The 13,885-nt window shown below is 45.7% G+C and overlaps 1 protein-coding gene across 1 annotated transcript in view; it reads left to right on the forward strand.

The window, feature by feature from the left end:
- Positions 1-13,885, forward strand: part of ccdc88b (coiled-coil domain containing 88B) — a 32,219-nt gene that overhangs the window by 4,235 nt on the left and 14,099 nt on the right. The window contains exons 4-16 of the mRNA XM_071529182.1: positions 2,868-2,937; positions 3,134-3,192; positions 3,727-3,810; positions 4,524-4,664; positions 5,208-5,353; positions 6,042-6,123; positions 6,848-7,006; positions 8,404-8,550; positions 9,143-9,320; positions 9,560-9,675; positions 10,120-10,188; positions 11,270-11,995; positions 12,328-12,507. Of these exons, the coding sequence (XP_071385283.1) occupies positions 2,868-2,937; positions 3,134-3,192; positions 3,727-3,810; positions 4,524-4,664; positions 5,208-5,353; positions 6,042-6,123; positions 6,848-7,006; positions 8,404-8,550; positions 9,143-9,320; positions 9,560-9,675; positions 10,120-10,188; positions 11,270-11,995; positions 12,328-12,507 (2,157 nt within the window). The remainder of the gene's footprint in view (positions 1-2,867; positions 2,938-3,133; positions 3,193-3,726; positions 3,811-4,523; positions 4,665-5,207; positions 5,354-6,041; positions 6,124-6,847; positions 7,007-8,403; positions 8,551-9,142; positions 9,321-9,559; positions 9,676-10,119; positions 10,189-11,269; positions 11,996-12,327; positions 12,508-13,885) is intronic.

Here is a 13,885-nt window from a genome sequence, read left to right on the forward strand (position 1 = left end):
AGACTGCAGTGACGATAGGGAAGGTTGTATCAGGTCCGTATTGGACTAGAACCTCACCAGGTACGCTCACAGTAATCTGCCCTGCCGCTGTGGATGGTTAGTTCCACATTGGTCGTGCTTTTACTTCTTGCTCTGTAGTGTTTCTTTGGGCTGTTTTCCTGTGTGTGTTACACTGACAGGAGTGTGGACAGTGTAAGCCACAGCAACAACTGATATTACTCTCTGCTGTGACCTCAGCTTCTCTAATAACGCTACTGTGCCTTCTGTGTAGATGTACAGGCGTGAATACAAAGCACTCTGTGGGAGAGGATGCTGAAGGGGCATTGTACAGGCCAGCTCTATTCTATTCTATTCTATTCTATTCTATTCTATTCTATTCTATTCTTCTATTCTGTTCTGTTCTGTTCTATTCTATTCTATTCTGTTCTGTTCTATTCTATTCTGTTCTTCTATTCTATTCTGTTCTCTTCTGTTCTATTCTATTCTATTCTTCTATTCTGTTCTGTTCTATTCTATTCTATTCTATTCTATTCTATTCTCTCTCAAAAGCCTTTAATAACGCACTTGAATAGAGAAGTTTAGTTAGTAGCCTTCTGTTGATGGTGTTTTAAATGTTAATTTCTCAAGGTTAATCATTTATTGACCCTTTCAAGCCAGTCTGGATAAAAGATCTCGGTCCTGAGTAAACCATGATATTTTGAAGGCCATTGAAATACCAATAAATGATGCTTCAATTAACATCGAGAAATCACAGATTAAATCACATAAGTGCATTCAGCATAAAGGGAAAGCAAGACAGCCCACAAAAGCATTGGAAATCATTAAAGGACCTTGTCTGCGGGTGAAAAGAAAACCAACAGCAATCCAAACAACATGAAGCCAAATTGTTGGAAAGATGGAATTTGGAAAAGATAAAGTTGCAAATGGATTTAATTCTCTTCTTTTACCTCAGTGACCAGCAACTTGATGAAAAAGCTTCTTCGGAGTTCTTCATACAAGAACAGATTATTTTCAGAGGCAGTAGACTCACCCAGGGATAAAGGCTAATTCCTTCTCATTTACTATGGTGTCACTGGGAAAAGTTATGAATATACTTTCTGGCTGAACTTCACCTCGAGAGGAACTGGCCCGGACATCACGCTGAGGTTTTAAGAATCATCGCGTAGCAGAGATAATTGCGCCATGTATTACCCACATTGTTAATCTCTCACTTAAGCAGGGTATATAATTGTACCAAACGATAGGAAGCGTGCCAAAATCCCTCCTTTGTATAGAACGGGGAGCGATTCAGGCAGCTGCGAGCCAGTATCTGTCTTGGCTGCGGTGTCAGAAAAATGCCGGAGAGGGTTGTTCATGAGAAAATATTAGTATGCCAACAACAGCAGGAAGCTCCTCTGTGATTATCAGACTAGGTTAATCTCGTTCAGAAGTCGATGACCAACGCGGTGCTGCGGTGCTTCACATCCTCTTCAGGCTGGCTGCACATGCTTCTGATGCCAGACCCGTACACTGCTGCTGAGGAGGAGCGAGCTCGCCCCATTGCCTTCTTCACTGTATATAAATGAAAAGCGAGAGAGAGAGAGAGAGAGTTGTAATTGTGACTCACTTCTGTATTCTGGCGATTTTGGCATTGACGGATCAGATGAGGACATGAGCAGGCTTGGAGAGCATTTGGGAGAGGAGCTAGCCAAAGTCGGTGTATGGCTCTTTGACAAAAAAAATGTCTTAATTAAGGGGGGAAATGGCTCCGTTCTTTTCGCAGTGAAAGACCAAGGTTACATCAAGCAGGAGAATTAAAGTTCATAGCAGTTAGATGAAATTGTTTCAGCAAAGTCGCCTGTCTGCTACTTGGGAGGTACAATGTAGGAGGGTCCTGATGACAATCGAAGCAGCTCCTCGCCAGAAAAGCCAGGTTTCTGGACCGGGACTGTCTGAAGCGCCTGCCATCCAGCTTGATTCAACGTCATTTAGACTCTGCCAGGAGATTTGTCCAAGATATGGAAGAAGAGACTACAAATCGCTTGAACAAGCTGGCCAGAGTGTTGGTGGGCCTTCCGCTAGATCTGATTCATCCCGCTCTCTTGTTGTCGCTTTACGGAGGTCTTCTAGCACAGGACTCATACAAGAAACAACCAGATCCAAGAGTTCCTCCTGCTCAATTAGCTGATTACGGTTCACAGATTAGTTCAATTCAACACCAGATCCAGCAAAGCTAGTCTAAGCCTGGCTAGGTTCAGAAGAATGCTTGCTGGATGCTCTTTTAGATCTTTGTGGGACTTAAGTGAAACTGGTTCAAATTAAGCAGTTAAATAAAAGTGAGGAAATAGCTTCTACAGTAATAATATAGTGATAATCTTTTGGTACTTGCTAATGCATTTTGGGTGTTTTGAGTTTTGATGTCAGTTGTGATCTTTTGTGATTCTGTACATTGTTAATGTGGAGTGATATAATATAATTGTCATCTCTGACTGCCCACACAACCTAGAGTGTTTAACCACAAGAGGAACAATGGAAATAAATCAGCTATTTTGTTGTGGCATCCCTATCCATCCGTGTGCTCCTGTGTTACTGTTATAAGTTCTAAAGAATCCTGAGTCAGAATAAGCGAAACTAAAATATACTAAACTGAACATAACCTGTGAAAGCCTGCCTGACCTTGAAGTACAAACGCACACGCTCTGCTCCTCTCTGATATCTGCTCTTTGTTTGCACTACAAACCGCAGGAGGCTGGTGGAAACTTTTGCCATTTTAGTCTAGTGTGGGCTTTCTGTGGGCAGGCGGACAGGACGGGGCGAGCACCGTCACTTGACAAATTTCTTTTTACTCTTAACCCTTCACGTTCATTCCCTTCCTTCCCTTTCTCCAGGAAGACCTGCAGCAGCTGATACTGATGCCGCTCCCCAATATTGCCATTCTGGGGCAGGACCCCCTAACAGGTATGAGATAACACAGCGATCGTATCAGCGCCGTGCCTCTCGGCAGCACGAGAGCAATTACACTTTATATGAGTCAATATCTCTGCTGTCTGCGAAACACATTAAGGTGATAATGATAGTGAGGGTGATGTGGGGGGGGGAGAAGGGGGGATGATGATGATAATGATGATGATGACAGGTATTCCTGTGTCCTCAGAGGCAGCTGTGGAGGAGCTCAGGAGGCTGCTGCTGCTGTTACTAGGGTGTGCTGTGCAGGTGATCTCACACACACACACACACAATACCGAAATGGGTTTTTGAAGGTCTATACTGATTCCAGTATTTTTTCACTGAAGCTGCCAATATTTAATATCTTTAAATTTTTCTATTTTCATACCAAAAATTAGGTGTTTCCCCCTGAATTTGATTCCTGTCAGGATGGAAAAGCCACTGAAACAGTATTTAGATCATCATGGGACACTAAGACTCTCCATTGAAAGCCATACTAATTAAAATATTTTAGGGTTAGCAGCTCTTTAAGGCAGGCTGACTCATCCCACCTATTCAATGGTAGGACAAACTCTGGGATACATTACTGCTTTAAAATGGAGAATGGATTTACAAAATCATTATTGAGCAATTGAATGAACTGTAATGTAATAAGTGACTATGTAGCTGCAGTCAGGGAGAAACCTCAATCGTATCGGACTGACTGGCTATATTGGCAAATGGATACGTGTGTAATCCTAACATACACACACACACACACACACACCCTACTGACTCCATTCCATTGCTGTGTGTTTGCAGTGCGAGAAAAAGGAAACATTCATTCAACAGATCCAGTCTCTGGACATTGAGACCCAGGCGGCCATTGCCAGCTGTATTCAGGAGGTATGTTCTAGTCCAGGCATAATCGAGTCAAGGAACCCCCCCAAATATGATAGGTGTTCACCCACTGACCCCCAGCTGGAGGAGATATAGTCCGAGGGACCCACATCTGTTTTTAAATATCATTCAGTACAGAATGGCTTCACTCTGCACTGTAGGTTTGGAGAGCGAAACCTGTGATAGACACTCTTCTGTCACTCTCCACTGTAGTCTCAAATGAAGCATAAAAGCCAAAATGTAATCTTACCACCCCCCCCCCCCCCATGAATAATTGCTTGCATTACAATGACAGCATGTTGCATACCAGCATGTCTGAATTACAGTAGCAGCATGTCTAAATTATAGCGAGAACAGGTCTGAATTTCAGTAACAGCATGCTGCCTACCAGCCATTTTGTGCCAGTTTTCTCAGCCTCATGAATCACAGAGGTGAGAGGTGCACCCCCGCTCGCCATTCATACACCCTCCACTCGAGGACATTTCAAACCTGTCTGCATGATTATTAGTTTTGCATATCAGGCATTTTGGGCCACACTTCCCTGGCGGATATCAACACAGAATTGTGTATGCAGATGCATGCCCACTTGGTATTCACGCAGTCTTCCCCGCCGCCGAAGGTTACTGAATCATTTGTCCCCAGATCTGCCATTTTGTGTCAGGTTTCTCAGACGCGTGGATCTTAGCGTAGAGGCCTGAGGAAACTGTGCTTGCCTCCAGGTGACTCAGGATCCGCGGATGGTGCTGCCGCTTCAGTGGGAGGAGCTGATGGAGGTGGAAGGAGCTGAGCTGCAGCTGGTGTTCGGTTCCATGGCCAAGCAGATCCAAGGCCTGCTGGCTCAGAGGGACACACACCTGGAGGTGGGGCACACACACGTTTCAGCCACGTGACACACACTAATGGGAGAAGGACAGGATCGCAGACTGTAAACATGCAATCAGACGTTCTAAAAGCCGGGTGGAAATTGCAGACAGGCACACAGCCAAGTAACGCACACACATATACATTTGAGTGAGGCTAAGGCAGACCCGCACAGAGCTGCAGTGGTTTGCAGTCAATGCAAAATGAAGAGAAGGAGTCATTATTAGTCACTGCCCGTACCCACAGTTCTATAGCGTTCGCAGGGTTTAGGTTTCTGAGTGTCGCCTCGTACTTTCTGCTTCTAATCTCATGTCCTTCTTGATTCCCGTGATTTTCTTTGAACTCTTCCCTCCCTCTCTCTCTCACGCTCTGCCTCATGCCACCCTTTCTCTCGCTGTCTCTCTCTCTTTCTCTCCCTCGCTCCTTCTTTCCCAAATTGTTCTCTCTTTTTCTCTCTCATCTTTGTCCGTCCGTCTGTCTGTCATCCGGTCCCATCTCTCTCTCTCTCTCTCCCTCTCCCTCTCTCTCTCTCTCCCCCCCAGAGGATAGCAGAGCTGTGCAGGGAGCGGGAGGCCCAGTCTGACTCAGCCACGGTGCCCCTGGGTGCTCACAGCGAGGAGCCACCTCAAGGCCTGGCACTCCAGCTGGCAGACAGCAGGGCCAAGCTACGGCGCCTCAAACAACAACTGTGAGTGTGTGTGTGAGAGTGACTGTGAGGGGGACAATTCAAGAGGACCCTTAGAAAATATGTGCAATGCTCACTTATTCCAATTTACATCATTGACTAATAAATATGTTAAAGGCAATTGTTGGCCAATTATATTGTTGACAACATACCTGTCTTTCCAATATTTCTACTAGATAATCATATTACAGATATTTATGAATGAGTGTGTTGATCGTGAGTCAAATGATCAGGCTTGGGCAACATATTGTGTTGAAAATGTGACAACACGGTGATGTTCAGAGAGTAAACGTGTTGCTATCAACTAGGGCTGCAACTAATGATTATTTTCATTATTGATTAATCTGTCGATTATTTTCTCGATGAATCGATTAGTTTGGTCTATAAAATGTCAGAAAATGGTGAAAAATGTTCATCAGTGTTTCCCAAAGATGACGTCCTCAAATGTCTTGTTTTGTCCACGACCCAAAGATATTCAGTTCACTGTCATAGAGGAGTAAAGAAACCAGAAAATATTCACATTTAAGAAGCTGGAATCAGAGAATTTTGACTTATCGATTATCAAAATAGTTGGTGATTAATTTAGTAGTTGACAACTAATCGATTAATTGTTGCAGCTCTACTATTAACAGTTTTCCTCATGCTCAAGCTGTGAGGTTGATGGCTGTGTGTTTGCGTCTTGTTTTTCTAGGGAAGATAAAGGTGATCAGCTTCTGGATTACAAACAGGAAATTCAAACCATGGAGGAGCGGCTCAAGAAGCTTCAGAAAGAGGTTCATGCACATACAGACACCCATGTCTTTGTATACTTGTGAGGACCTTCATTGACTACATTCATGCCATAATCCCTAATCTTAACCCTTAAACTAACCCCTAACCCTTAACTAGCTCCTTGTAGAAGTGAGGTCCGGCAAAATGTCCTCACTTTGGATGATTTGGATGATTTTCATCATCTTTCTGTCCTTGTGAGGACATTTGGTCTTCATATGTACAGAAATGGGGCGGCTGTGGCTCAGGAGGTAGAGCGGGTCGTCCACTAATCAGAAGGTCGGTGGTTCAATCCCCGGCTCCTCCAGTCTGCATGTCGAAGTGTCCTTGGGCAAGATACTGAACCCCAAATTGCTCCCGATGGTTGCCCCAGCACCCTGCGTGGTAGCTTGCCCCCATCGGTGTGTGAATGGGTGAATGTAGGCATGTTGTAAAGCACTTTGGATAAAAGCGCTATATAAATGCAGTCCATTTACCAAATAGAACACACACACACACATTTCTATATCAGACCATGTCAACATTTGCTCTATTTCACAACCCAGACTTGTTCTTAGCCTTTTCTGACCCCATCCCCACTGGTGTGTGTGTGTGTGTGTGTGTGTGTGTGTGTGTGTGTGTGTGTGTGTGTGTGTGTGTGTGTGTGTGTGTGTGTGTGTGTGTGTGTGTGTGTGTGTGTGTGTGTGTGTGTGTGTGTGTGTGTGTGTGTGTGTGTGTGTGTCTCTCCAGAACCGCTCTCTGCAGGGCGAGGTGCGGGGCATGCGCGCACTGCGGGACGAGCTGGACTGCGCCCGTGAGCGAGCGGGTCGGGCTGAGCAGCTCCAGACCGAGCTTCAGAGCTGTAAACACAGACTGCGCAGCCTGGAGCTGACACGCACGCAGCTCAAGGTACAGAATACAAACACACACAGCCACACACACACTTGCGAATAAGTTATTTATGACAGAGTGAAACAAGTAGCACATCAAAACTGTACAGATGCACTCAGATGGTTTTGTCAGACCGGTAAGTTATGCAGTCTCCATTCTATAGTCGAAATCTCCTATACAGTGCAAAATCAAGCACACACACACACACACACACAAACATGCACTCAATTCACATGCTACCATGCAAGGTCACATCAAGATGATCCCATTCATAAAACCATCCCATTGAATATGTATTATTTTTTTTAACTAGAAGCACCACTTAATTTCAAAAAGTCATATTCACTCACACGGTCGTGAGAGTTTCAATCAAAAGTGAGTACGAACGACTCTAAAGTCAAAGCCAGAGAATACCATTATATTGTGTGATGTCATCAGGATTTACAGCCTGGAGCTGCTCCATTGACAAAGAGCAGGAGGATGGCTTCGGTTATTGGAGCTTTTACACCCAAATGAGATTTATTCTGTGGTAGTAACCGTTCTGAGGCAGGAAATGTGCCCATATCCTTGTAAAATGCCTCACAGTGTCCTCACTGTCACCTTTTCCGTCTTGTTTGATTCATTCTTCCTGCGCTGTGCGTCCGTGTGACAAGCCACTTTAGGCTGCAGGATGAACTTGTCTCATATCTGGCTTTATGAAGTGATAATAATGAATGTTCGCAAATACATAGTGAACTGTCATAGGGCGTGGCATAAAGCATAAAGAGCCACCGCTGAATGTTTAAATTCAGAGATAAAAAACACACTTTAACAGCTATTGGTGATGCACCTTACCTTATTTCTGGGCCCATTGTGTTGTTTGGTTTTATTCCCCCTGATAACTGGCCAAATGTAGACAGCATGATGTCACATTGAGATATTTCCAGCGCAGCTTAAATGAAGTTTAATAGCCGAATTCTTTTTCAGCTCTCTAAAACATGAGCGGTAAACATGAGGTTTCGGTATCAGTCCCTCAGACTCAAAGAGCGAGGGCTTCTTTCTAGGAGCCGCCATTTTGTGCCAAGAGACGTTCAACAACCATACAGGGAGAAATCCATTATAGAAGAGCCAGAGTTTCCGATTTCTCCACCGACTGTAGCCTCAATAGACCAGAATGCAGTCCCAGAGAAATACTGATTTGTTTGTGTTGCTGGTGAATATGAATTTCAGTGCTCGAGGAGGAAAGAAGGACAAATAAATTAATGATGTGATTTTTTTCTGCGAGCGCGGGGTTCGGAGGTTCCCCCCCCCGCTGAGCTCCACCTCAAATTTCCCCCCCATCTAAAGACCGATTTACATGACGACGGCCGCACTTGTAATTTACTTGACTGTCCCGTAATTGCATGTTCCCTCTCTGCGCGCGGCGCCCCCTGCAGGAGCAGCAGCAGCTGTGCGCGGCGCTGCAGGAGACCAAGGCGCTCCTGGAGCAACAGCTGGCGGACGCACGGGCGCGTTGCTCCTCGCTAAGGGAGCTGGAGAGGGACAATCTTCTGCTGCGCCAGGCAATCATAGACCTGGAAGCGGTGGGTGGAGGAATATGTGTGTGTGTGTGTGTGTGTGTATTTGCATGCTCGTGTGTTTGTGTGTGTCTTTGTTTGTATGTGTTTGTGTGTGTATTTGTGTGTGTGTGTGTGTGTGTGTGTGTATTTGTATGCTTGTGTGTTTGTGTACGTGTGTTTGTTTTTGAATATCTTTGTGCTTTTGTTTGTGTGTATATTTTTGAGTGCGGTAGCCTATTTGAATGCTTGTGTGTTTGCGTATGTGTTTGTCTACATTTGTGGGTGTTGTTGGTTGTGTGTGTGTGTATTATGTGTGGGTTTGTGTGTGTATGTGTGTGTGTGTGTGAGTGCGTGTGTGTGTAGAGAAGGTACGTACCACTGAATATGTATGGAAGAATTCTCACTGCCCGCTGTGTAAGAAATACCCACCTTTCATAAAATGGGAGTTGAGGCACTGTTGCCTTGTGTGTGTGTGTGTGTGTGTATTGCACATGTATGTGTTTGTCATAGCAGTTACATTGCATGTAAAATAGAATATTTATGTGTGTGTGTGCCATGAAATCTGTGTTGCTTGTAATTTATATGCCTGTGTGTGTGTGTGTGTGTGTGTGTGTAGGAGCGGGACACCGAGAGGCAGAGGGTTGATGAGCTGCTGGAAATGAACATGAGCCTGGAGGCGGACCTGAGGCACAGCAGCAGCAGCGGTGGCGGCGGTCCCACTCCTGCCGCTGCGGTTCACAGCCGGTTCCACCAATCAGAAGCGGAGTCCGACGAGGAGCCGAGCGACGCGATTGGTCAGTGCACCTGCCTGTCCGCCCCTTGTCCTTTTAAGAGGTTTTAATTAACTGATAAGAGAAAATATGTTTGAGGTAATACTGGCCCGCAGGCTCTCAATCAACAATAATGGAGCGAACCTCTTCATGTATCCATTTCTCTCCGTCTCCTATTTCCTTCTCCGTTCCCCCCCTCCTTTCTCCCCCTCCTCCTCCTCCCTTTTGTCTTTTCTCTCTCTTTCCCCCTCCCTCGCGCTCAGATCTGAAGCCGCTGAGCGTGGAGGTCGGCGAGGCGTCGACGCTGAGGCTGCTGGGAGCGGAGCAGGAGAACGCGGAGCTGAGGCGGCGACTGGAGGAGCTGCAGGCCCGGCAGGAGGTCAGGGTGCGGGGGTTCAGAGGTCAAAGGTCACGGCTCGCAGAACCAATCCGTAACAGTTTATCGCACGGGTTGAAGGTTAAAGGTCAAAGGAAGTCATCGGAATTAACAGCAGACTGATTAAATGGTATTGGAGGGATCAGTGACCGAAAGAACTCAAAGAGGGGATGATTACAGCCATTCTGAGCCTAGGAAATGTTTCTGTATATTCTAATGTGTATGATCCTCATGTCTTGGCTGGAGAAACCACCTCAGTCATGAATTTTGGTGAGATCACCAGTAATTATAATATCCTGTAGGCCGAGTCCAACGCCTAGCTTGCATGTCCACCTGGCGTCACTGAGTCAGACATCTAGCTCCCCGCTGTCTGAGCTCATAGATAGATGAAAATGAAACAGGATGCAACAGTTGGAGGGGCTAACCGTCCATCACCTCTCGCTGCAGGCTGACTCACCAGATGCAAAGGATGAGCTGGCCTGCCTGGAGACGGAGCATCAGAACACACTCAGGGAGGTGAGCTGAAAGGAAACCGCAGGAGAGGTTGGCAATTATACCTGAATTCAACCAGGTGTGAGTCAGTTTCTCACTTTTAGAGGAATTGGCCCGTTAGTGATGAGAACACAGACCCCAAAAATCATCCATGTGTCCCCGGTAGGGGGACACATGGATGACACATGGCGGTCGCTCGCTTCGGTGATCCACGCTAACGCTTTAGCATACACTGTGTTGAGTGATAGTAGGCGTACCAGCATTATCTCAAAAGTGAGGAAATGAGAACTTGTAGCAGCTATAAAGCGACATGCGAAGTAATCGTACATGATGTGCCGTGAAGCCTGGCAGTTGTGTGTGGGAGATTGGTAATAATTAAGAAATATGATACAAAAATAACATACTGTTTGAACTACCAGGGAATAGTTTGCCTGTTTTCATAGGGAGTGAAGGTGGTGGGCGATGGGAGACTGTATAACTAAAACTCAACGCTCAGCAGGTGAATACATGGTTGTTTACCTGAAATAGTAACAAAAATAAACCTGGCTAAATTATCAGCTATATTAAATTAATGATAATTCAGTTTTAAAATGTACAGGCTATATAATTAAAACCACTAATAATAACATTTTATTACTAAAAGGTCAGTCTTCTTACTTTGGATCTATCTAAAGTATTCAGACTTGGGTTTGGTCAGACTTGGGTTAAAAACTATTGCTAAAAATACTGTTATTAACAATTTATAGCTGTAAGCTATAAATTTGAAATTTTAGACTTTATTTGGGGTTGGGTACTCAAGATATTTTATCCCAATGCACGGTTTGGATTTGGAGAGTAATTCTTGGGGTTTATGTCAGGCTAGGCACAAATTTTCAGGCCCAAGTCAAACTATTATAGGGTTGCTACAAAGACTCATTTCCCCCTCCTGTCTTCTCACTCATAATGCATTTTAGAACTTCATCTCTTTGGGGCATTCAGGTTCAATACATTTTGAAAAGGAAAAAAGAAAAGCAAAAATGTGGGCAAAGACTAGAGATTCAAAGCATTAAAGTTTCATCAGACCTATTCACTCCCTTTACCACGTACCTGTTTCTCATTTTCTCAGTTTCAAAACTTGAAGAATGAAAACGGCACTTTGAAGCAACGCCTGGAACTGCTGACGACCAAACTGCAACACATCGAGGAGGAGAGGAGGGAGGAAGGAGGGAAGAGGCCAGAGAGAGAGGAGCAGAGGGGGGAGAGAGGCGTCCAGGGCTCCGAATCCTCCAGGGGAGAGGGGGAAGGAACGGTGAGGAGGACGGAGGAGAGGGAGAGAGGAGGGGAAGTCATCGGCGCCCGGAGGGAAGCGGGGGTCGGCGAGGAGGTTCTCCACCTCCGAGGAGGAAAAGAAGAACCAAGCGAAGAGGGGCTCCAATCCAAAGAGAGGGGAGAGGCGGAAGGAGGGCAGAAAGAGAAACACAGAGAGAAACAGCGGAAGGAAGGCGAGCTCAGGAAAGGACAGGCTGCGGAAGACGACTCCGAAAAAGAAGCGAGCTTGGAGATCCAAAAGCAGAGGGAAGGCGGCGAGGAGGAGGAGGCGGAGAGGACGGCTACGGACCGGGACGCGTGTATGCTGTCCCGTCCCGAGGTGGAGCTTCTGAGCGGCCGGCTCCAGGAGGCGCAGGCGGAGGCCGACCGGCAGGCGGCGGCGGCCCAGGACCTGCGCTCCAAGCTGGGAGAGCAGAGCAGAAGAGCCTGGGAGGCGGAGCAGAGGCTGGTGCTGCTGGAGGCCGAGCTGCAGAGGCTGAGGAAGGCTGCCGAGACTCTGGGAGAGGCCCGCAGACAGATAGAGGTATGGATGGAGGGAGGGATGGAGGGAGGGGGAGGGAGATGCAGGGATAGATGAGTGGTTAAATCTGTGGATGAATGAAAGTGCTAATAGAAGTATGGAGATGATGGACGGCTGGTTAAAGGGACGGATGAGCTGTAATTATGCTGAATACTCTGTAGATGGATAAATGGATACATCTATTCAAAATGTTTTAAAGGGAATGTTCACTCCCCCATGAATGGACAGACGGGTTCACATAGGGACGCCTGTGTGTGTGTGTGTGTGTAGTATAGATGGACAGCTGCGTGGCTGAAGGAAGTGGCCGACCGTTTTCTCTCCCCTGGGTGCGTTAGGTTCTTCAGTCGGAGGGCCTGGCCATGGAGGAGGAGCTGTGTCGCCTGCGGAGCCAGGCGGAGCTCCAGAGGATGCAGGCGGCGGTCATCGCCACCCTGGAGGGGGAGAGGGCCGCGCTGGAGAGGGACAGGGACACGCTCCGCAGCACCGTGGACGCCCTGCGCACCGCCCAGCGCAAGGTCTGAGAGGACACACACACACACACACACACACACACAGACACAGACACAGACACAGACACGGCCCAGTGACTGCTGTAACACCAGACATTTTTGTGACCAAAAGAGATGTCATTTTACTTAGGGGAAGATAGAGAGAGAAAAGAAATGTTAGAGACCAAGCGGAGGGGAGGAGATTTTTTTTTTAAATGTAAAATAAACCCAGATGACAGAATCCTATTATTTTGTAATCGGTTAAAATAATTACTTGGTAAATCATTGGATAGGGGTCGGACCTATCAAATGAATTCCTTTCACCGTCTCCAATATTTATAGCTGAAACCTAATTACATTGTTACTTTGGAGAAATTATTTGGCAGGAGGTGGATTTGACAGCCTGAAGTGAAAAACTGTGTTTTCATGCACCCAGTATTGAGTGGAGGAGTCCATTTTGAAGCGGGATATTGAGATACTGAGAAGACACTCGCACACACACAGAAGAGATCACAGGTTAAGTTTTTAGTGCTTCAGCAGGTTAGTTGGGGTGGAGAGGTGGAGTGGATGGCATCACCCATGTTAAAACAACTTATTCAGTGCATCTCTCTTCAGGCAACGCTAAGGAAAAACATCAATTGACCAGCCTTCACACTTGTTCAGTCCCTCCAGAATTTAGTTTGTTTGTAATTATTGCCTGATTGTTTGTCTTTTCTCAAAAAATTGAATTGGGACAAATTGCGAGCAAAAGAACAGTACTAAAGTGGCACTAAATAGATATCAAAAAAAGATTTATGACTACCTCCCATTGAAAAAGAGTCAAATAAAATCCCTTCTTGTGATAATAAGCATAGCGCATATCACAGAAACTACTGGAAATGTTCTAGTGCTCACCTTTTTTTCCCCCTCAAATTTACAACAAAGGAAAATACTGTTTTCAGTCTTCACAAATTATACTTTCAACATCAGCGCAGTAAGCACCTAATAAAATCAATTCATTTAAATATGTTTCTTGATTATAAAACTGAATTTTTTTTTTAAATGCCCATTTATGTTTGAGCTAGACTGTGTTTCCACAGTGTGAGCACAGTGTGAAAAGCAAAGGCTCAGGATTAATGGGAACTATAACAGTGCGTGTTAAAGGAAAAACAAAGTACACTCTTCTTCTTCGACCTGTAGGGGTGAATAAAACTCACATATGAAACTACAACTCATCTTCATCCTCGTCCTCCTCCCTCTGGAGCTCCACTGCGGACTTGTTAGTTGTAGCAGAAGAAGACTCAGGTAGACATAATGAGTTGTTGTGTGGGTTGATTAGACAAAAGAGAATTGGACAAAAGAGAAAAATGGGGATGATTGCCTGAAAAATAACAATCGCTCTGTTGATTTGGCTATTTCATGCAGA

This window comes from Centroberyx affinis, unplaced genomic scaffold (genome assembly GCF_046629955.1).
Source record: "Centroberyx affinis isolate AG114_WGS23_722 - 3 ecotype Tasmania unplaced genomic scaffold, CSIRO-AGI_Caff_v1 ptg001774l_1, whole genome shotgun sequence".
Taxonomy (NCBI): Eukaryota; Metazoa; Chordata; class Actinopteri; order Beryciformes; family Berycidae; genus Centroberyx; species Centroberyx affinis.